Genomic DNA, 24,194 nt, shown 5'->3' on the forward strand with positions numbered 1-24,194 from the left:
AACACAACACATCTGTACTCACACCACTACTGGTCAGGCTGAGCATTCGCCAAACTTACATTTCAAGATGTATTTACACACCACAGGTGGGTTCAAATAAAGCACTCTGTTCTACAGTGTTGTGGGGTTATGAACATTTCTTTTTCAGTTGAGATTTGAAAATCTAAATAAAATGACCTTGGAGTATTTTGGGGGTGTCGGTCGGGAAACCGGATCCTAAACATATATTTTTTTAGGCCCAAGGGACAGTATACTGTAAAAGCAAACAAATATAAAACAATAAAAAAGATATAGCATTTACAACACATAGATGCCACATTCAATGCAACCAATTTCCTTGAAACAACTTCAGCTGGTTTAAAGGCTTTTTTATTGTGCTTTTCTGAAGTCAGAATAAGGTGATTTGGGATTACAGTAACCTCAAAATACACTTTTAATAAAATACATTCCACATGCAAAAAGTGTGGATGTTACATGTTAGTGTTTTCTGCGATGCTCAAACAAGTTATGCTTAATTTACAATTGTGTTGCTAAAATCAATAATCCACATAATAAAACAAAAAATGCTGGTATGAAGAAATGATAAGAGAGCACAGAGTTATGTGAAAACAAATACATTTTTTTCATTTGGAAATTGATTATACATAATTATGCATTAACCATGCCTTTTGAGATTAATCAATATTGTAACTGAGAAACATCTCAATAAAATACCTGATTGTGATCTTTGCTAAGTGCCATGGCTCCAGTAAAACTGGCAGTCCAAATAACAATACCTTTTTTTTTTTTACAAAAACCTCTTCAGTGTCTGTACTACACTTCTTCAAGGATATATGTACCCTCTTCAGTGCATAATTATTAGTCTAGACCAGTGACTATGATTCTAGTGCACAATTTAAATACAGGCTGTATAAATACTGACATTATTAATTAAAACTAAGATAGTGGCAATCCTAGGCCTAATACTGGATCTGTTTTACATATAATTTGGGTTATTAATACATTTCAGCAATTTTCATAGAGCTTGTAATATAAACTTTAATACAGTGACATTGTAGATAGATGTTCTTTTTATGTGGTGTGAAGAATTTGTGAGCTAAAACCTTCAGTTTGAGTTGAATGGATATTTTCCCCAAAATGAAAGAACGTTTGGAACCACTCGATTTGAATTTGGTTTTGTACACAAATCATCACAATAGATATATGGAATTTATTTATTTTTTTCAATAAAGAAATAGACAACTTATCATCCAATGCCTTCACCTATTAACTTGTGTTGCATTTGAACTCTTTCACCCTCTCTCATGTATTGGTCTTTTTCTTAAAGGTACAAGCCTCAATTAAAGGCTTGGTGATTAAACTGTTATTCAATTATATGTATTTTTCAGTTTTTCGCACTGATACCCCCCACCACTACCACAACCACAAATTAGCACAGATAATTATTTTATTGTACATGATGAAAATGAAAAGCTAATGAAAGCCAAATGAGTCATATGCCCCAATGAATGATTTCCATCCAAGTAACTACATATTTCATGTATGAGTGTGTGTGTGTATATATATATATATATATATATATATATATATATATATATATATATATATATATATATATATTAATAAACTTGGTTTTCCGAGTTTAGTTGCTTAAATGTATAGCTTCAACAGCAGAAATAGGCAACCTGAGGTGTATGTAAGGATATGATATATAAGCATAATATATTACATTGTGAATGGCACTCCAATATTTCTTAAAATGAAACACATGTATTTTCATGTTACTTTTTTTTTTTTTTACAATATGCTCCTTTTTGCATCTATACCGGCAGTATATGACTACCACGCTGGACATATTATTATTATTACACACTGTTGCATTTCACTCAGTTATTGTTGTTTAAAGCTGGGGAGGGCTTGCTTTTCATCCCATCTGTCCCTCCTTTAGATGTCTCCTGGAAGAGTCGTGGCATCCACAGTGACATAATAATCCGTTTATACTCCTTCCTGAAATTCTGATTGAGCAGTCCATAGATTATTGCATTAAGGCAACTGTTAAAATAAGCCATGAAATAACTTACAACAAACAGCCACACTGGGATTTTTGGTGCTATCTCCTTTGGATTGATAGCCACTGCAAGTCCAATAAAGTTCAGAGGAGCCCAGCAAATGGCAAAGAGCACAAACACCACAAACATAGTTAAAAAGTTTCTCAAGTCACTGGGTTTCAGTCTGGGCTTGACTTCACTCTTAGCCTTTCTTCTAACTTGAATCACTAAGATCCATATCCTTAGATAACAGAAAGTTACAACCGTAATGGGTACCAAGAAATGGATTACCACTACAGTAATAGTGTATGAGGAACTCACTGTCTGAGCAAAAGTGCAAGAGTAGACACGAGGGTCATACTGAAGGGAACCGACAAAAAAATTTGGCACAATGGCAACTATCGTCAACACCCAAATCAGGAACACAAACAGCAGGGTGTTTCTGTAGCTGTAGAGTTTATCGTAGGCAAAGCTGTGGCAGATGTAGCAGTATCTGTTTACTGCTATTCCAGCGATGTTGAAGATGGAGCCAATCACACTCAAGCCCATTAAGAAGCCACTCACTTTACATTGGATATCCCCCAAGGCCCATCCATCGTGGAAAATGGCGAACAGCACAAGCGGGTATGGGTAGAATGCCACAACTAGATCAGCGAAAGCCAGGCTCACAACAAACACATTGCCTGTGGGAGAGAAACAAATGTGTTTTAACATTTAACATACAGAACATTCAGGTAAGGTTAAAAAGAAAAGGGTACATACTTCGGACATGTATTTTTGAAAATATATCAATATCAGACAGCAAATGTGCATGGGGTCCAATTTCGGAATGGATTTTGTTTCAGTATTAGGAACCATTCTTTTTAATGAAAACTCCTGATTTCTTGTTTCAGGTTTGTGCCCACCTGTGACAGAGACAAAGTGATTCTTGGTGATACATCTCCCTCCCGACCTATGAGGGAGCTGTGTAAAGGGAACAGAGTACCCAGGACTGGATGGCCAGACAATTCATTCCCAGGGTTAGGCGGAAGTCAGTCATCTAGAAAGGGAATCATCGACTCGGAAGGGAAACGATGTGGCAGCTGTGGATTGGAGGAGCTGCTGCACTCGTTAACCAAGGGGTCATGATAGATGGTACAAAAGGGGCATTACCTCTCAAATGCCTAAGTTAATCTAAATAGCTTAAAAATAATAATAATAATCAATAAAAAATACTTTGGATTCTCTGTAGCCATCTGCTGACCTGCAGAGCATTCAACAAATTACTTCACATTTCCTTTACATCTATACATTACCCCTCTCTTGAATTTAAGGTTACTGTAGGTCAATGGCTTTTTTAGGGTTTCTGGTTGTATTATTCCTAAATAAGACTCCCCAACAGAGATAAGGTGTGGAAAGATGCAGCAGATTTGAATGGATTGCTTGTCAGGATGCTGGGGCCTGAACTCATCGTTCATCGTTTAAATTCACTACTACCATCACTGTAGCTACAGGAACCTGAACCAAACCAACAGAACCATAGAATACAAGAATACAATAGTGGTCAAAGTGTATAATACTAATGGACACAGATGTTAGAATACCAAGATAGGGCTTTTCCCAGCATTCAAAATGAATACAATAAACAACAGAACATTTGCAATAATAGATTTTAAAAAGTTATGCCAGTAATGTAAAAACTATGAATATAGGCAAAGTCAATAACGCAAACATTAGTTTCTGCTTCACCAAAATGTTCTCCAAAAAACAAACTGATTAACTCATGCCTGCCATCTTATCTGGCATCCTGGCCAAGGTATAATTATTTATCATTATCTATCACACATGCAGAGGTTTTCTGGGTGAAGTAAAGATTGGGAGAACAAAAAGGGAGGAGTTGGGAGGGAAAGGAGTTACATTACAAAGGCCATCCGGTTGTCAGTGCAGGTTTTCTGTTGCTAGTGCTCTGACTAAGTCAAATCAGAGTGTATTCCTGCTTGCAGTTTCTCTGGAGCCGAAGCCCTTTATTTCTGGAGATGGGCTCTACAGTGAGGTCTTCATAGGGGTGGCTGCTTATCTGCTCCCTGTCCTGCAGAGGCCCTGGAGCCTTTTCCTACAGAAAGTCTTTGTGGGGTCGCCTGCTTCCTTGTTCCTTGACCTGCTTAAGCCCTTGAGCACTTTGCCATGTTGTAGGGTTGTATAGGTTTATTCTGAACTCAATTTAACACTAAATTCCACTTTATATGTTTATATTCAATTGGCTTTTAATGGAAACTTGAAGACGTTTTTATTTTGGTGTTTTTGTATTAATATTTATTATTGTGATTAATGATTATGTTATAACATAATAATTATCTTGTGAAAACGGAAAGAATTAGCATAATCATCTTGTTAAAACGGAAATATTTAGCATAATTATCTCATGAAAACGGAAATCATGCTTTGTTTTTGCTCTATAATAATGCTTTGCTGTCATGAAATATTTATAAACTGTTATTGAAAAGCCACTGTTTAAATATGTACAAAGTCAATAAAAAGCTAAAAGCTATCTGAGATTCAATATGTTCATTACACTTGGGCATCTGCTAGTGCATTGTGACTTTGCTGTTGCTGTTTATGCCTACAAGCGGGTCATTGTTAAATCAATGCCATTTCAAAATTTGGACAACCAGCGTTTCTCTCTTGGGCCGAGTCTTGTCAGGCAGTTTCAGAGTGAGGTAAATGTAGCATTTCACTCCTGGATCATTTAAAATGCTGATGTAAACTGAGAGAATTTGAGAAGTGTTGAATAGGAATGTAAATAACGACATGGAAATTTTAATATTATTATTATTTATTATTATTAAACACAGGTGAACATTTTCCTAGAATATATTCAATCAATATATTGTGGGAACAGTAACATGGGAATTGGGGGGTGGCTGGTTTGTACCACAGTCAACATTTAACAAAATGAAATTCTCTGTTTGTAGAATGGCAGTGTTTTAAAAACGGAAACACACTAGAAGGAACAAATACCACAGAACTGCAGTCCAAGGGCTTGTCAATAGAGATGAATGGGAGCCAGATGGTGAAGTGGGTTAATGCCAAATCTGGTCACAAGTGAATGACTTTGGCATACTCACTGTGCCTGAGGGTGGGACAAAACACATTAAAAATAGACAATGTTTGTTCTAAACCTGTTCAGCACTAAAGAATATCCAAAATGTCAATAATATGACAAGACACTGCAATACGTATTCATATTTTAAAATATAGAAATGCTAAAAGAAACTAATAAAATAATTTCACAAATGCTTTGTCTTTCTCAATGTATTCAATTGTAATGTTTTTTTAGAGGGCTTTTGGAATATTTTAACATATTAGTAACACAGCATTACTGTATATTTTGTAGTATTACCGCAATCTTACTGCATCCTACAGTATATCAATGCTAACATACTGTTGTACTATTTTTTCCCCCTTTCTGAGTTATGTAATAAAAAACAATGGCAAAGCAGTATTGGAAATCAAGTATTAGCATGTAGGTAAGATTCATACATTTTTGTAAACACTACCAATTCTATTTTGAAAACTATAGACAGCTTCATATCCAACTGTCAAAACTGACCAACTGAATCTACTGTAGCAAGATGTTTCTATTTGTTTATAATAAATATATATTTAACCTTCAACATTATTATTATTATTTATTTCTTAGCAGACGCCCTCATCCAGGGTGACTTACAATTGTTACAAGATTATACATTATATCACATTATTTTACATACAATTCCCCATTTATACAGTTGGGTTTTTACTGGAGCAATCTAGGTAAAGTACCTTGCTCAAGGGTACAGCCGCAGTGTCCCCTACTGGGGATTGAACCCACGACCCTCTGGTAAAGAGTCCAGAGCCCTAACCACTAATCCACACTGCTGCCCGTTATCCTTATTTCCTTAGTTCTTTAGGGTGTAACTCTTGTAAATCATTCATCAAATAATTATCCTGTTACTTTTAATACCTAACCATGTGGACACTGTCCTATCTCCCTTTAATCTTTCAATATACTTTTCCATTAGATATCACATAAACCCGGTCTTGATTCTATTGATTTTCACCTTGTCACATTAAAGTCACAATCTCAGATGTGCTGAACATTCACTATTGGTAAAAAGTTGAAATTATCTCTAAACATTATTTAGAAATTTAAGCTATAGGAGGTATTTTCTTTCTTATTCAACACCACATGTCAAATGAAAGTGTTTCTGTTTTCCAGGCTGGTTTGTGACACTTTTCACTAGTGACCTTAAAATGCCTTTACACAAGATGTTAAAGAACTGTACAGTATAATCCTTTCACGGGGATTGTAGGTTATCAGAGTCAAAACTCCATGTAACAGTAATGTTGGGCACACTGATCCCATGCACTGAAGCATTACCTGAACTGTCTTTACTGGCATACATATTTTATGATGACTTAAGACAGTGTAAGACAGGTTAACTCACATGCTCAGCGTTCTTGCCATCTAGGCCAGTTATCATTCGGCATAGAGGTATTTCAAAGGGTCCTACTAAATAGCAAGCCAGCATCAATAAAAACGATTGTTCTTGCCCTCACCAGATATGTGGTCTTACCATTCTATTTAAGAATGCATTACATGCAACATGTGCTTTTACACAGCAACAAAAAAAAGGTATCAAACAAAAATACTATAAAAATAACTCCTAAAATAATACACCACCTCAGAGCTATGGAATGCCAAAGACAATGAGATTTCTAGAATCCCCCATGCAAAACGACAGGGGTCGTAAAAATTAAGAAAAATTTAATAAAATGTACAAAATTCAACATGGTTATTCATGGTTAAGTATAATCAGTTACAGCTGATTAAAAAGATAAAAATAATATCATCAATAAAATCATTGTATTACACACAGCATGGGAAAAATGCAACAGATTTTTCTAAGTAATTCTGTTTTTTGTCGTAAATCACCTTCATATGAATTCATGTCAGGGGGTCTTACACCTTGTAATGAAATATAAACAATGATATACTGAGGTCAATAAAACCATCAACATGAACTACACAAGTGTATATATATATATATATATATATATATATATATATATATATATATATATATATATACACACATAAACTCCTATAGATTACTATATTTAATCTGGGATTCATAAGAACAACGTTAGCCTTTCAAATCCAATGACAGTGCCAGCTTTGAAGATGAAATCCGATTGAAATTTAACAAAAGGCAGATAAAAAAGCAGTAGATTCATCATATTTAGAGTGCTTATATTTATTACCACTATTTTTCTTCCCAATTTAAAATATCCAATTACATCCCCCATTTGGAGAACTGAAGTCAGTGGGCATCCTCTGTTGCCATGAGCAGTCACTCATGAGAGCATGTAAAAGAGCTTCTGGCCATTGATGGCCGAAGGCCAGCCTTGCAGGGAGCCTAGTTGGTAGGGTCAGCTGTAGCCCAGTGTGGAGAAAAAGTCTCTGACAATTTGCCTCCCTAACCTGCGGGAGCGCCAGAGCCAATGCAATGCTCCCTATGGAATCCCCAGTGAAGACCAGCAACTTTGTGCAGCCAGGACGTGAAACTGCCTTCCCTGACTATGACTCACTATTGCACACTACACAGTTGTACTTTTGTCAGGTAAGCCACTCAGCATTAAAACAGATTCCCCATCTTTTGAGACATTTACATTACATTATAATGCTTTGGAGATTTAATAAAGTAATGTCTTCCATGAAAAAAAACAAGTAATAAGGCGCAATAGAGCAGTAATAAAAAACTATACTCAGGCTCTCTGTTGCAAGTTTAATACGTTGTGTATTGATCATTTATTAATCAAACTGTAATTAGACAAAAATAAGTTCCGTCGTGCATCAAACTATATTTATGCACAGTTTAAAACCCCTCAGCAGCCAATGAGTGTGCAGCATCCGAACATTCAGTTTTATAAATATTCTTAACAAAATACACTGCTAACAACAATGTAGTCTTCTCTATCTTTCTGTAACTCAGAATTATTGGTGGTTTGGGTTGCTTGATTACACCATTCTAACATTGAACCCTCATTTATTCAATTAATTAATACATTTAATTTTGGTGTGTGTATTTAAACCTAATTACATTCAACCTAAAGTGTATTTCTGTTTTCTATGAAGTTCATCTAGTAATGCTGATGAATATAGTAATACAATAAATGTAAGACCCAGTTTCCCCAGGTATTGTTTGGTAAAAAGCTGATAAGTACTTTATCATTTTCTGTGATGAACTTTAACAAGGAGTACACAATACTGCACTTTCAGCCCTTTTAAGAGTCTAGGTGGCCACCATGTCTATACAACTAAACAATACAATGACCCTAAAATAAATATGCTGTCTTGGTCTCTCCATTACATGACATATGATGTCTCTCTGGCATTCCCTTTTATTAGGCACCCAAAACCTGTTCCCCGGCGATAACATAACACTGTAAAAAAATAGAAAAAAATCACAAAGGTGTCCATTGACAGGACAGCAGAGCAACCAGCCGCAGAATGACAAATCTGATTGAAATTTGAGCGAATAGGACACGTAACTGACTTGTATTATTAAAATCCAGAGGAAGGAAAGACCAAATGCCTTGTCATGTAATAGCTATATCTAGATGGCATATCAAGTTTCTTTGGCACAAAAAAAATGACTCTGTATTGGATTTTACCCGTTCGGAAGACTCCTATAGTTACTGCTTTAATATTCAGGTCAGCCTGCTGTAGTTTTGGAGACAATGGGTCGCAGCACACATCTGACATCTACCAGAAAACAAATTAATCTGTTAATTAATTTTCAAAAGGACTCACGTTGTGATTAACTTCATTTGGAAGCACCTACAAGGTGTTGCATATGCTCTGTGTATAAAATGAACTGGGTAATTGGCAGGGCTTAGCATACAGAAGAAAACGTGTTGAGTTTTTATCACAAAATGTTTTTAGGGCTAACAGTTTCACATGATCATTTCTCCTATACAATCTGAAAATGGAGGAGAGCATTGATATTGAATGAGCAATGCCATAGTGATAATATGGTCTGCCTGCATACATATCAATCAGATTGACCATTTTTGATAATGTCTATATACAAGCTTGCCCAGCAACATGTTCATTGAGACCCATGCTCAAATAATCTGTACTGATTTGTAGGACAATAAACAGGTAAAAAAAAGAGTCCATCTTTCTGCCCCTATAAATCACAATTAAAGGAAATGGAGATCAGCTAGCCTTGTCTCTATGACAACCAGAGGGATAAAGTGAGGTCCCTGTTATTTTGGGTTAAACTTATTTTAAAATTGTAACAAAAAGATGAGAAAGGGAGTAGGATTTGCTTGGTAACTATAACAGCAAATGATAAAGTGAGGTCCACTGCTGAAGAGTGACCGCGCCCTTGCCCTGCCACTGCATCAACTATGCAAAATAAATGGAGTAATCCCAATTAAAATGAAGAATAGAAAGGTTTACAGAAACTGTAAATTAGAAAATGCAATAAATGTGTATTTACAGGAAGGTTGATATCTGTAAAATGTAAAGCAGTGTGATCAGGAGTGCTTTTCTAAAAAGGGTTTATTTGAACATTTCATGAAAGTAAATTACTAGCTAAGCAGCTAGAAGAAGTGCATAGCAGTCTATGACATTGCTTTCTGAGCTTAATGTGCTGATTTATGCCGTTTTGATAGTAACCTTCTTTTCTACTTTTGCACCGTATTTTATTCACAAACTTTTGATAAAATGTATAAAAGATATAACAGTGGGAGAAGTATGTTCAACCATTACACCCGTTAATTAATTATCTTTATTTGGGTATCTAAACACCAATTCTCCCTGCAGAGAGCTTTTGAAACAAGCTAACAAATGCTATCATTGTAATATGTTCTTGTATTTGGTACTGTCCTTGGCCACAGCTGTACAATACACAACACATAACCCAGTCCACGTTACACTTCAGTGTAAGTACTTATACAGTTCTTCAGTGCCACTTAATAAAAAATAGGAATTACAGGATACTGTAGCACCTCACTTTCTAAAGGGTCTTGGACACAAGCAATCAACAATGATACACTTTACAAAGAAACTGGCTTATTATTATTAATATTTTCATAGCTTGTCATCTGGCTGCTGAATTGTAGAGTGTGTGAAACTATTCCTGCAGTCTAAAAAAAAATGATGGTTACAGATGGGTTTATAACCACATGCTTTAGTTGCCTACCTCTTAGCAGAAGAAAACAAACAGATTAAATATTGTGCCATGCAATTCAATGTTAGGCTATATTTAAGCACAAGCAGTCTGGCACTGATCTTGGTGTTCACTGGTCCAAGGTAACCTGAATTCTCTCCCCAAACCCCACACAGAGAAACCTGTGATCAGTGCCCTATTGATACTTACAGCCCTGAAGAACAAAGACTGCTCAACTAAAACAGCAGCCAGTGGCTTAAAATGCATTTACATATTGTTACAGACAGAAGTGAACAGCATGCACTGTTAGCTGGTTGATTTTCATAACCTTGGTTCTCAAATTGTAATTTCCATATTCCTCCAAATTTAAGACACCCTCGAATTTAAGGTGCAACCTAAATTTCCCACCCTCAACTTGGGGAAAAAAAAAAAAAAAAATCAAATACAGATGCATTTACAAAGATGAATTTACTCATACAGTGTGTAACGACGTATGGAGGCCGTCACATAGAGCATTACAGTTATGTGCTGCTTCTCATTTTCAGTTGTGATTACTCGCACATGTTTTTTCTCCCTTTTTGTGAACTGTGGTATTTGCGTGGCAAGTGGCAAAAAATGTGGTGTGATTAAAACTATGCCTAATAACGAAACGCTGCTGCTGTGGTAAACAGGAAGGCTTGCCCGGAGCTGAGCTGATCGGGAGGTCCTGATTGGCTGGGAGGCATGCCCGGGGAGCCTACACCTGCTTAAACACAGCAGTGCCAGTTCGAGGCTACTGCACCACAGCCATACACAGGCGGACGCTGAGCGAAAGCTTGCTTTGTGTTTACATCGAGGAGGAGAGCGTCCGCTCTGCAGGATAACTACTACGGAACCCTTCAACTGCCAGTCAGTCACGTTGCTGTGTGTGTACTCGGGCAGTCACGTCTTTTGGTGCCGATTTTAATACAATACTATTTAATACAATACTATACTGTACTCAGATTAACGATGCAGGCCATTTTTTAGAAGAAAAATTGGTTTAAAAAAGTGTGGCTTAAATTTGAAGGAATACAGTATGTCAGTGTATTCAGACCAGTGGTCTGCTCCTGATATTGTTTCCATTTCAATTACAAATAAATATATACTCAAAAATGAATAAAATGAGACTCAAATTGGTGTTGTAAGATATTGCTTTTCATTTGCTGCAGCTTTGTGTTTTGTGTTTGAGCAAACAGAAATCCCCTTGCTCTATGTTGATTTTGACTATGCTACAGCAGGTTTTTGAAGTTGGTGTCTGCGCTCTTTCAGATAAGTAAATGTCAAGGGAATTCACAAAATCTGGGTAAATTAGTCAAGGGCGCAGTACTGTGGGCACATAATCACTGACTTGATAAACAATGGCAGATTCAGAGAACACTACCTGCAAGTTACATCCATTGAAACCTCGAAGACAGTAGTACAAACAGTTGCTAATAGTTTACATAAAAATCCCTTTATCCAAGCTAGAAATGAGTTTTCTTGAAGCTGAGATTTAGACGGAAAAGAAAGGATGAATCTTAACTTGGTTCTTAGCTATCTGGATTGATTAACATGCTGCGTATACCAACCCATGTTGCTAATACCAACAACAACTGTGGCAAAAATACTGTTTAAATACAGAATACTGATGACAGACAGCAAAAACATTGGTCATGGAGCGTTCAAATTCTTAACATGAGCACTAAGATCCACATTTAGATAATAATTTATGATGCTTCAACATGCAGGCTGAACAAAAATACCTTCTTGTGCTTCTTGTTAGTGCTTTCTTACTGTTCCCCTATTGGGGAATGTAGACATGATCTTTATGTACAACTAAAACTACAAAAAAAAATCTAACTGTGCTTTAAATCCACCACTGAACGCTCCAACAGTCAAATTGAAAACCTGTTGCACATTTTAGACAGTAGACCTGTTCAAAATGCTAGCCATTATCAAATACATTTTCACTTGAGTTTTTATCAGTGAAGAAATAGACATGGTAATGGACAGTATATTTTCTAGTCACCACAAAACAGGCTTGGTTCTGGCATTTTCACTTAAGCAGGTGATGGGAGCAACTACGAGCCCCATAGGAGAGGTGCTGTTACTATTGATGGCAGGGGGGCAGAAAGAAAGGCGGCCAACAAAGCTTCAACAAAAGCGTCAGAAATTCACAAACTGGGCAATTAGAACTTCATTTTTCAAACTGATTTTTTGTTTTTTTGGAAGATCATTTGAAGCGGTGTAATTGTGGGCTGCAAGCTGCCTTATGACATAACCCAGGTCAAACAGCTGCATTTAAAAAATATATATATATATATATTTGCTTGTTTGATTGCAAAAACAGTATAACAGCATCCTACAGTCTGTCTCATATAAACCGTTCATTTCACTATGACTATGGGCGAGATTGTTTGTTTAGAGCTTGTTAAGTAATATCAGTGCACAGTCAGTGGGGTGTCCTATTAAAATCATCTGTGTTGTGCCCATTTCCTGGCGCCTAATTATTTTATGTATTTCCCTGCCTGGGGTTACTGTTTAGTGGAAGTGGACGTATGATGCGCATCAGAGTTGTGCGTATATCTAAAGAATCGTTTGTCCAATTGTCACACAATTTCCAAAGCATCTTCCTTAGCACAAGTTATATAATGTATCATGTCTGGGTATATGGAGGCTGTCTGTGTGTCTGTCTGCCCAATTGTTTAATTGTGTTGAAACTTGCTAAGGAGATTCTTTAACACAAGCTACTGAGTGTATCATAATATGAGGTCTATAGAGGCATCCTGTTTGTCTGCCTGGCTCTGTACATATAGCTAGATATATGCTTATTCATTATGATAACATTTGATCTGGACATACTTTAGTACCAGCTATTATTAATATCAGAATCTAGGGATAAACAAGACATCTGTCTATCTGTTTGTAGGCCAAAATTACATTTTTACATATGTGTAAAGTGGATGTAGTTCATGGTGATCCATGTTAAGGACAGTTAGGACAGCTGAGTCCTGTATTAACCCAACTAGGATTGGTTACAAGAAGGGTTGTAACCTTGCTCTGGAGCATCAGCAAACCTCTAACTAACTGCCATTCTTTTCATTAAAAAATGTTGCAAACCACAGAGGTTTTGGCTATAGATCTGTATAGAAAAAGTAAAGCCACTTGGGGCCCTTGTTGCTATTTAAGTAACATACAGTAAACAGAATGCCTGTGCTGATAATTGAAAAGGCTGTGATGCTTGGATCAGATTCTGCAAAATGCTGCTTATACAATACATCATACAGCATTGAAAAGATCTTAAACAACAGCTGAATGTCATTCTTTTTTTCTGCTCCCTTTTAGAACATGTGGCCAGGTCGAATGGATAATCAATAAATCTATGAACACTTGGCCATCTGTCTTATCAGGGAGGGGATTCGAACCCCAGCCCTGCCATATTTAACACAAACGTGAAACAAGCTTTATTTATAAACAAACCACATAAACTACCAAACCATTTAAACACATTTCAAGCAGGGATCCAAAAAGTTACACTGCAACAGTCCTTGAATCCTGCTCATTAGTCTAACTTAGGCTGAGGGATTAATTTGCTATATGATGTGGATGCTCTAGTCAAATAGACTTATGCCATGTGCGCACTATAACTGAATGCTGAACAGTCAACACAATACCGTCTCACTGGCAATTGAAACGCACACACTATGAAATGACTAAATAAACATGCCTGAAACAAGCTAGTTCTCAGCCTAAATAATGGGAAGATTGATCTCTTAAAAACATGTCTAAGTGTTCATACTTGCCCTGTTTCTGAACTATTTTCTTTGATGTTGAAATGTGCAAGTCAAGATTTGGTCTAACCTGATATCTTAGCTAATTAACACTCCACAGTCTCAAAAGGTTGCTAAACAGGGAAAGGTATTAGCAGCAAATCTCAATGAGAGAAACGTTGGGCCATTTTCAAAAATCTTTTACCACAAGTTAAAATACTTTATATCATCTACATTTCCCTAATATTTCATCTCTTACCTGTTCAACATATTATTATTATGTGTGCTATTATAAACAAAACAAAAAAAGACTTTGTGTATGACAATCTTTTATAAAAGTGTCCTTTTAGGTTGTACAGGAGAACTTCAGAGGGCATATGCCTATGGGAGAATGATCATTATAAAGTGGCAAGACAAGATGAAGCAATCTCATTGGCTAACAAGTGTCCCAACCTGTACTTATACGCGTTTTGAAATATGGTCCAAATTATGCAGGTCTTGGCTGTTTCACCGAGCAACACCCCTAAGCTTACCTATATTGATATATTCCTCAGCTGAGAACCTGATTGGCTGAGATGATCTGTGAACTATAAGATTTGCTTTTAGAATTTCTCCCAGCTGTTTAAAGTCACTAGAGTAGTTGCACCCTGAAGAGTTCTGGTGCTGTACTCTTTTCTGTATCGATTAAAAAGAACTAAACAGAACTTTAAAATAGGTAGGCCAATACACTTTTAAGTATTTGGTCTCTGCTTTACAGAAAATGTATTTTAATAGGAAACACTGGGCCAGATTCTCAGAGCTATTTACATTACATGACTGTCTGATAATATTTCATACAGAACAGTGTTTTTTTTTATAACAACACAATTCATTTGTTTTATTCTTCTAATCTCATTTCTTTCTGATCAGAAAAATCACGGAATAGTACATGGAAGCATATGAGGCTTCCACTCCAACTCGTGCCCCTAACAGTTTTTTTTTATGTAATTCTTATTTTTTTAAGAATATACTGACCTGAGTTCTATAAAATCTTTTCAAATTGAACCAAACAGAGATAAACTGAATCATAAGTTGATGATTCATATTTGGATTGTGCCACTGCCCAAATACACCAGTACACGTTACAGAACTACAAATACTTTTCAAATTCCTACTACAAAAAAAAAAAAACGATCATAGATGCATCCGGCAGGTAATGGACAGTTGTCCATCACTTTTCTTAAGCTATGCTTCTTTGAATATCGATAAGAGATCCATCTAAATGCTGGCAAAGCATTACACTTTCAGCTGACATTAGGACAAGAGCAGCCAGCTAACCCGGCGAGCCTTTCACACACAATAGTACAGTATCTTGAAACTCCAGACAGGTCCGAAATGCTGAGGTTGCATCACTGTCTTACATTGATTTCCTCCCCACACATGCACGGATTCAAGCACCCAAAGGAGCGCTGGCTCTAGAACTTACACAAAAGCAAACGCACTCATTGCTTTGCTATCGAGACTTGTTATATATTCTGGCGTAGTCATGTTTTACACGTTAGCTCGTAATAATTCAATAACATTGTTCTAAACCACTTTTCAGAAAATGACAGAACTGTCTAGCTGGAAGCACATTGCTGTTCGATCTGACTTGCTTAAACACTCGCATGTCTATCATTTTAAATAAGGTTAGCGGACAATTATGGACGCTCAATTTGAACTTTTTTTGGTTTGTTTTTTAGTTTCCATATTTTAGCGTTGTGGTGTTAACATTCCATGACTAAAAATTAAGTAAAGCCTCAAATGGAATTCGCTTGCCCTGGACATTAAACCAGTCTCATTTACACTTATTTTCAAAGAACATTTATGTTTGATTAACTACGTTTTTTTTTTTTTTTTTTTTGCTGTTGTTGTTTTTTCACCACAAATTGAAGACGTGGTGTGTGTTTCAAAACTCTTTCTAATTACATGTCCATTGTTACCTATTTTGACCAGCTGCTTTGGCATAACTGTTTTGCAGTACCGCGTCCCTATTATGTTGTTAATGGTGTTTTCCTTAATGGAATATCACCATTAGATTATTAGTAAATAACATTCATGATACCAAATATGTTAATTAATATAGTTTAACTGGACACTTTTTTTGTATTTGATGACGTTTACATAACACATTTTACAATACACAAAACTGATGACTTGTTTGTAATGTTCTTTATAATTGCAATATATACAGCAAAAACAAAACAAAAAACAACATGAAACAGACTTGTTAACACAATATAATCCTGACTGGAAGTGACAACTTATACCCTTCTGAAGTGTTATTTGCTAAAACTATATAATCGTTTAAATCGTTACCTGATAGTAGTTATAAAAAGCAGAAAATGAATGGCGCTTTGATTTGCCTTACCTGCATTTCTAAGTTTCCTATTTCTGAGTACTGAAATAATCACCAAAAGATTGCCCAAGATATCCACAACGGTGGTGAAAATCAGCACGCTGGCCAGCGCTGTCACTGCCCAGGCAGGTCGAGAACTCCCTGCCAGCATTCGACTCTCTCCGAGTTCCGTGGAGTTCCTAAGGACAGAAACATTGTCTGGCATCTCTAAAAGCTTGGTTTTGTTCTTCTGCTTTTCCCCTTTCCTATCATTGAAAGACACGTTCAGTGAAAATAAGAAAAAAATAATACAATATAGTCGGTTGGTTGGCAAATAAAAAAGACCTACTAAGTAAAAGCAGTATTCAGATGGTGCTTCTCGTTCTTCGTCGTGGTAATAGTTCGTACTTCCAATAGAATGGCTGGAGATCCCAGGGAGCGCACAGTTTATAATATAGCGCACAGTTATGCGAATCTAATTTTTATATTCACTATTGATCGGGTAGCTGCAGGCGTAGGTACTCACATGCCCAGGTTTTTTTTTTTTTTTAATATAAGATTTACATAAACAGCCAGTAGTTGGAAGTGAATGTGTTTTGAAACGACATGCAGCTGGATTGGACAGTAACTTGACCTGTGCTGCTTTCTGGCGCAGCCTCCTGTCTGCTTTCCATTGAGCAGCAACAGCAACTTGATGAAGTAGTTCATGGTAAATCTGCTATGCAATCAGAAGTGATTCAGCGAGAGGGCTGGCTTTCATTGAGAAAGGGGGACGCAAGGTGGAGGCATTCAGACACACAGCATGAACACAAATCTAATTCAATTTCTAGCGACTTTCTTCAACAGGAGGCAGCGATACAGGGATACACTGTGGAGCATATTTAATCACAACGTGTGCGACCACCACATGTGTTTAATAGCAGCGCCAACGCCTTTAAAATAGTGTAAGGTAAGCGCAACACTGACAGGGACAGTTCACTTAAATGAATCAAATAATTGAAACTATGTATGCATGTATGTATCTATGCATTGTATAATTCATTGTTAAATAATTATGTTTAATTATAACATGTTTTTTCTATATATTTTACAGTTATGACGTGTAACACGCCGTAGTTCAGAGGGCAACGATTAGCAACTTATGTTTTTTTTTTTTTTTTTAATTTCAGTACAGTTTCGCATTTATGAAAAAAACATACAATCCAAGGGTGTATATGTATAATAGCTGTCCCTGTTTTAATATGAAACGGTGTTTAACTGTTTTCTGACGGATTTCTGTAACTTGCGTAACCAAACGTCTCAGCAATGGAAATATCTAATCGCCTTTACCCTCCCAGAAACCAGAGAGTTAAACATGTTTGACAGTGTCATATACCGGCTAGCATTTTGTAATGGAAATGCACATTTCACTAGATTTGTTAGCAATGATGTTCTTACTCTCAGCACATTAAACAGTCTTTGATCAGCCTTGCATTAAAGTGCATTCTGTCCACTTTTATTTTTTAAAAAGGTTAATAGTATATTAATGTTTAATTACAGTTATTAAACAGAAAACACGTTAGAGACACTTCATTTCAAATCAAATGGTAAAGGGATAATCATTTGAATGAGACAGATACAATGTATATAATTGAGTACTAAAATAGATGAGTATCACCTTTGATCTTCTGATACACCTACATCATTTTCCCATCCAAAGCATTGTTTCATCAAAGCAAGGATGTACAACACAAGGCAGTTCAAAAGTCACTTTTGGTATAAAGAAAAAATATGCAAACAGCAATGAAACTTGGCAGGTTATAATAGACCATGTTCATGGAAAGAGGAAGTCTGTTATGGTTGCATTTCACACCCTGTTCTACATAGGAGGTGGGGATCTTTATTTACAGTACAGTTTGTTTCCACTGCCAGTGTTGCTATGCTCAAGAGTATGCCCAGACATGTGTACTCACTGTCCCACAATTAAAAGTAATCAATGAAACTAGCACTATGGCACAAACCTGTACCTAGTCAATTTCAACACTCAGAATTTGAAACACATATTATTAATACAGCAGTGGACACTCAGATTTGGTTAAAGACTACATTTTTGTCTTAGAAATTCAGACACTGATTAAACATTCTGCACACAAATCTTAAAAATGATGCAGTTAGTACACTGCAGGATTTCTAATAGACCCAGATACAGTTTTAATGAAACAAGCAAGCAAGCAAGACATGGCAAGTGCAATGAAAATATTTTATTTGCAGAAAAGCATGAGAAAAATCCAACAAATGTAATTTTAAAAGTTCAATTGAGTGCAAAAAAAAGTTAACAAGGCAATACATTAATGGAAACCGGTTTGTACCCAAATTTATGATTGATCCAGTGTAGTAGGGAAAGCGTTCCATGCCAACCATGACAGACTGTCTGGATGGCATGGAACTTTGGTCACTTTATTAGGATCTTCCAGATTGGATTTAGCATTGCTCAGAATTAAAGATGACCCCTGCAGCATAATAAAGCTGTAGGGGGTACAGCAGCACAATTGCAGCCAGTCTACCTGAAATGGGGAAAGGCACAGATCTAACAGCAATAAGAAGCATAATAGTGGGTGCACGTCGAGCAGGTGCCACAGTAGCATGGGCAGTCATGTTGGTAGGCTGCTCCAAGACATTGGTCATCAGAGTGTATCAGTCTAAAATATATGACTGAATAGGATTATTCCATGTCGTGTCAATGCTGTAATCAGAACAAACGGTGGCCCAACTTGTTATAAGGTACCTCTGTGAATACTACTTATACTACAACTATTAATAAAACAGCCTTAAAACTGTGACCAACTCCAGGTGGCCAGAAAGTCAATCAAAAGTGGAACCTGTATCTATTTCTAACCCTGGAGAAACTCAATTTGACACTGTAGTTACTATACTGCCGTAAGCAATTGGTTTTATATGGAATATAAATAGCAGGTTTGTCTTATCTTTTAAAGCCTGCTGAACAAAGATGAGGTTTGGCGAGCTCTATACAACAGGTTAACATTACCACGGCCGTCCAAAGCACAACCACGGGATTGTCTTACAAATTAAATTTGACTGTCAAACCACTAACTGTGTTTACATAATACAATATATTGTGATGCCTGTACAGCTCACAATATTGGTGAGACTAGCCAATCAGTAGCTATCAGATTTACATAACATTAATATGATTGTAAGCACTGGACGTCTATACCCACTCCAGTCTCCCTGCACTTAAATCCACTAACTACTATTTTAGGCAGACTTGTATGCTACCAAAATGCTGCAAGAAGGAAAGAAAAGGCAGCAACAATCAACTAATAACCGATAGCCCATCTGGAATTAACAAAATAAAACCTCTATACCAGGAAATATTTTCCACCACATTTACAATTCTCCCTCATCCTCTGATCGTTTTATTATTTCTATCTTTTCTTTACTTTCTAAAAAATGTTCACATTTTTCAAGACTTCTTTTTTTTTTCTTCTTGTCTACACGACCTGCTGTAACTAGCATCATTTACACCTCTGCATGGTTAATATCCAGGACAGTATGTGCAGAATCAGCACACCCACAATGCTCTTAACTGGGACATTAAGAGAGCATTCACACTTTATCAACATCATCCAGGGATAGAAGTATATCAGTTAAGCAAAGGGTTAAAATTTATTTCAACATTGAGAAAGACTTCTAGTCGAAACGCTTGTCATTACAATGTTTGTTTCTTTTAGTATATCTATTAATACACTGTGCATTTACTGTGTTTTACCATGGTTAACCATAACTTGTGCAATGTTTTTCCAAACGCTCTTAATATATTTTTTTACTATGGTTTTCTGCCATTTATTATGAATTTACAATGCTATACAAAACATTATATAATTCACTTGTCTGTAGATTTGAACCTTTATTGTAATTTGCCACCGGTCTATGGTACCTCATTAAATGTGGCAGCTGTCAGTTACCATTGCAGAAAGAAAGAAAAGTAAAAAGAACACATATCCCATCCAGTCATTCTGCATTTGTAACAAATAGATAATGGTTGTGGGACGCTTCTTTTATTAAAAGGGTTTGATTATTGCTGAAAAGGGGATGATTCTCTATTCAGGGATACAAAGATATTAAATAAAAACATGGAGTCAATGGGTGAGGCTAATGAGAAACAATTATCTCACACCCAGTCAATCACTAGAAGAAAATGTGTAACATATTGGGATACCACTGCTCCTGTCAGATGGCTTGCTCATTAAAATGATTTGCATATGAAGAGCAGACAATTATCTATCCAGGAATAACTAAAGGAATTATACTTTGACTAGCATTCTGTTGAGTAAATGGTTGAAGAAATTGAAATGGTTATATTGCATTGAGGAAGGGAAACAAATAGCAGGATTGTAAATGAAATGTAGTAAAATGTATTGGGGTCATTCCACGCCAATTCAACCAGAAAAGGGACATTTCGTTGCCCGTCTATCTCAGATTTTCCTAGAAAAATTCACCTGGGAGTTTTCTGACATGCTGAGTTCAGAAATGATAGCCATTATTTTTTTTTAAAAAGTCCCCTTCGACGTGTGACCTTGCAAAGGTCAACCTAAAATGAGAAAGGGACCTTGACCAGAAAAATCACCCTGGGTGCAATTTAGATGCTACCATCATGTGTAGCACCTCGTTCTACTCGTATTGAATAGGGCTTTTCAGAAAAGAAATACTAGGAGCACCCTACTCACTTCTGGCAAATTGCAATTTTTGCTATTTGTACCAAGTTTAGGCCATAATAACTTGCGTGGGGGGATTCCAAAAAATCACCCAAATATATGTTTGGGTAGATGTTGATGAGATCTACAAGCATCAAGCAAAATATTATGGAATCTGGGGATTTTGGATTTTTGGTAGAGTTTTGAAGTGGCATTTGTCATGCATTCAAGCATTGCTTTTGTATGTATTTTAGTACAGTAATCCGTCGCGGATACACCCGTCACATATCCACTCTTTATCCGCCATGATCAATCTCTTCAGCAACGTTAGTTTATTATTGAACAGAGAAGATTAGTTCAGATATTTTCGATCCTACCAAAGTTTTCGTACACTGTGTTGTATGTGCTCCGTGCGCTGCCATTGCTGGTAGTGTCATGTGAGCTGTTCTGTGTGTTGATATGTAAATAAATCCTGTTCGCCTGCAGGGCTGATCAACTTCAACCTCCATCCTGCCTGTCACTCAGCAGCGAATGCACATACCCACGAGGCAGCATTAATACCCTGTATTTTTCTAAACAAGGGATTTAGAGGAGCTCCCTAATAAAAGCTGCATCTCAGAACAATAATTGTGTGAATATAGTAATTGTTACAGCTGTGTATAATGGTATTTAAAACAGGATTTATTCACCCCAAATTTTTACATATCCACCAGAGTTGTAACGAGTCACCATAATTGAAACTCGAGTGGAGTCGAGTCATTGGGGAGTAAAGACATGCCAAGCTCGAGTCGAGTTGAGTCGAGTCATCAATCTGGCTCAGGTCACTTCGAGGCATTAGTTCTGACCAGTGCTTAATTTGTAAAGAAAGAGGTGGCAGGTCACAAGCAATGACAATAATACCGACTTTGAGAAGCACACAATCAAAATCATAACACGTTTATTTGAAAGAGTATTGTATGTTCTGGTGTTAGATATTTACATTCACGTATTCTACATCATATACAAAGTAGTAGTACATGCAGAAAAATTCATTAAAGGCAACCGCAGGACACATAATAATTACAAAAATAAACGCCTGTATGGATGTTTTGCATTTAAATGGTTTAAAAAACAAACAAATTAAAAGGCATTCAGAGGACTCCAGAAGGACGACATTGATTAAAAAAAAAAATACGCACCCCAACACGAACATTGGTTTGACCCATGGGCTGCACTATTATCAGCGATGTGTATGCAAACAGGCTAGGTAGTTGTTATCTTAGTATGTTTTATTCTCTATTAATTAAATTATATTTATTGAAAAAGGCGAGAGAGAACCAGGTTGTATTCTTTTTTATTGTTTTGGTTTAATGTAATATAAGCAGACTAATGTTCCTATTGAAATAGGCTACAATATATTTTTTTCATTCAAAAGCTGTCGTTGTTCTTTGTTGTAATTAAGGTTCATCTTATTTTGTTGTGTACTACTAATTTAATCAAACCAAGTAGTGTAAGAAGTTGCTTGTATTTTTCATGACGTTTTGCAAATCAAGTAAGCTTATTTGTGTATAAAAAAACGACAATAGAGTTGCATCTAGTGTCATCTTACTTAAAGGCACTCAAGCTGAAATCGTAAAGCAATTTAAAGTAGGCTACAAACATGGCAGCGGACTGTCTCTCTTTAGCGCGCACGCAAGAACTTGCAGACTTGATACAACTGTGTTGAGAATTTAAAAATAAAGCATTTTATGAGATTTTTCGTGGCGGGAGCCTCTGGAAAAGAGAGCTGCAGTGAACTGAAGCAGGAGGAGGCGCCCGATGAGCTAACTGAGAAGCACTGGCCTGTGCAGAGGGAGAAGGCTGTTACTTTTTTTTCTGATGGGGAAATTAAAGACTAATCTTACCGCTCAGTGGAGGGGGAAAACTCCTTGGTGGGAGGAAACCTCTGGTAGTCACATCAGAGAGATGATCCCATTCCAGAGACCGAAGCGGAGGACAGTGCTGCTCGGCCGACAGTGAAAAGTCCATGATGAAGAGCCAATGCAAATGAATCAAACTCCAGAGAGGGGGGAGTTACATGGATATTAATATAGGTTACAATTAGATGACGTAACGTGTAGGGGCCGTCCCGCCTCCTGAACCTTGGCTTGAAACTTCATTAGTGGAAAGCTGCTGACATCACAGGTTTTAGAAGGTGTGAATGGTAGAGAACTTGGACATGAGGGTGTGCTGTTATCTTCATATATCCAAGATGTACAACTAATTGTAGTACATTTTAGGAGGGGGAAATGGAAATGATGCTTTCAGTATGCCTACAGACTCACAAGAGAAAGGTTAGCATTCTTAGCACTCTGTTTAAATTCACACTGATTCTGTTAGAAAAGGTTAATAAACAATAAGAAATGAATTTGCTTATAAAGATTTGAGGACGTCATTTTTTTATTATGTGAAAACAATACATTTTATTTGGTAAGGATGATTTTTTTTATTATAGTCTGGTGAGTTCATATAACTAAATGTGATCTCATGATTTAATCTAAAGGGGAAAAAACAGAAATACATAAAAAGATTGAGCAGGTGGGCAGTAGGGCTGAATATGATGCAGTAGGTCTCAGTATGATTCCACTTTACTTGAGAAAAAACTAAACTGACATGACTGACCAGAGACTGACCTTTTTACATGCAAGTTGTTTTTATTTTTTTCAAAACTTTTTTTTTCTTCAAAAATGCTAAGAAGTACCCTCCACTACTAATTCATTGAATGTTGTTTTAAACCTTATATTCTTTTAGAGTGGGTTGAGCATACATAGTTCAACTCATATTTTTATGTAATCACATTCTCAATTTAAAAATGGGATGTTGCTGCCCAGCACTAATGTTTCAATTTAACAAACTAAACTTAAATACAAAGCATTTCAAGGAGATCGCTTGGTTCAAAAGTGCCAAAGACAATTTAATTTCTGATTTGTGATGCCCTTTTTCATGTGTGTCACAATATTTTAGTCTGCCTATACTTATCCAAGCTTTGACTGTTTTTGTAGCTTCCATTTAACATCTTAAACTACATTTCCCAGCAGCCTTTGGGATTAGGCAATACTTCACTTACAAATTGGGATAATATGATTTTCTTAGGTGTCAATTAATGG

General features: G+C 36.5%; 1 protein-coding gene across 1 annotated transcript; it reads right to left on the reverse strand.

Annotated features, from left to right (window-relative positions):
• Positions 1–1,885: 1,885 nt before the first annotated feature.
• Positions 1,886–16,919, reverse strand: LOC117407457 (melatonin receptor type 1B-B-like). Its single transcript, XM_059028483.1, has 2 exons — positions 16,409–16,919; positions 1,886–2,731 (listed from the first exon to the last, which is right to left on the reverse strand). Exons 1-2 carry the CDS (start codon positions 16,599–16,601, stop codon positions 1,887–1,889), a joined length of 1,038 nt encoding a protein of 345 aa, XP_058884466.1. The 5' UTR covers positions 16,602–16,919; the 3' UTR covers position 1,886.
• Between the last annotated feature and the right edge of the window lie 7,275 nt (positions 16,920–24,194).

Source organism: Acipenser ruthenus, chromosome 8 (assembly GCF_902713425.1).
Source record: "Acipenser ruthenus chromosome 8, fAciRut3.2 maternal haplotype, whole genome shotgun sequence".
Lineage (NCBI taxonomy): Eukaryota > Metazoa > Chordata > Actinopteri > Acipenseriformes > Acipenseridae > Acipenser > Acipenser ruthenus.

Bases quoted from the DNA above. Each gene is read 5' to 3' on its own strand.
- LOC117407457 (XM_059028483.1), bottom strand. From the start codon at position 16,601: ATGCCAGACAATGTTTCTGTCCTTAGGAACTCCACGGAACTCGGAGAG. The intron at 2,732-16,408 runs GTAAGGCAAATC...TCTCTCCCACAG, and splicing joins TAGGAAACTTAGAAATGCAG to GCAATGTGTTTGTTGTGAGC.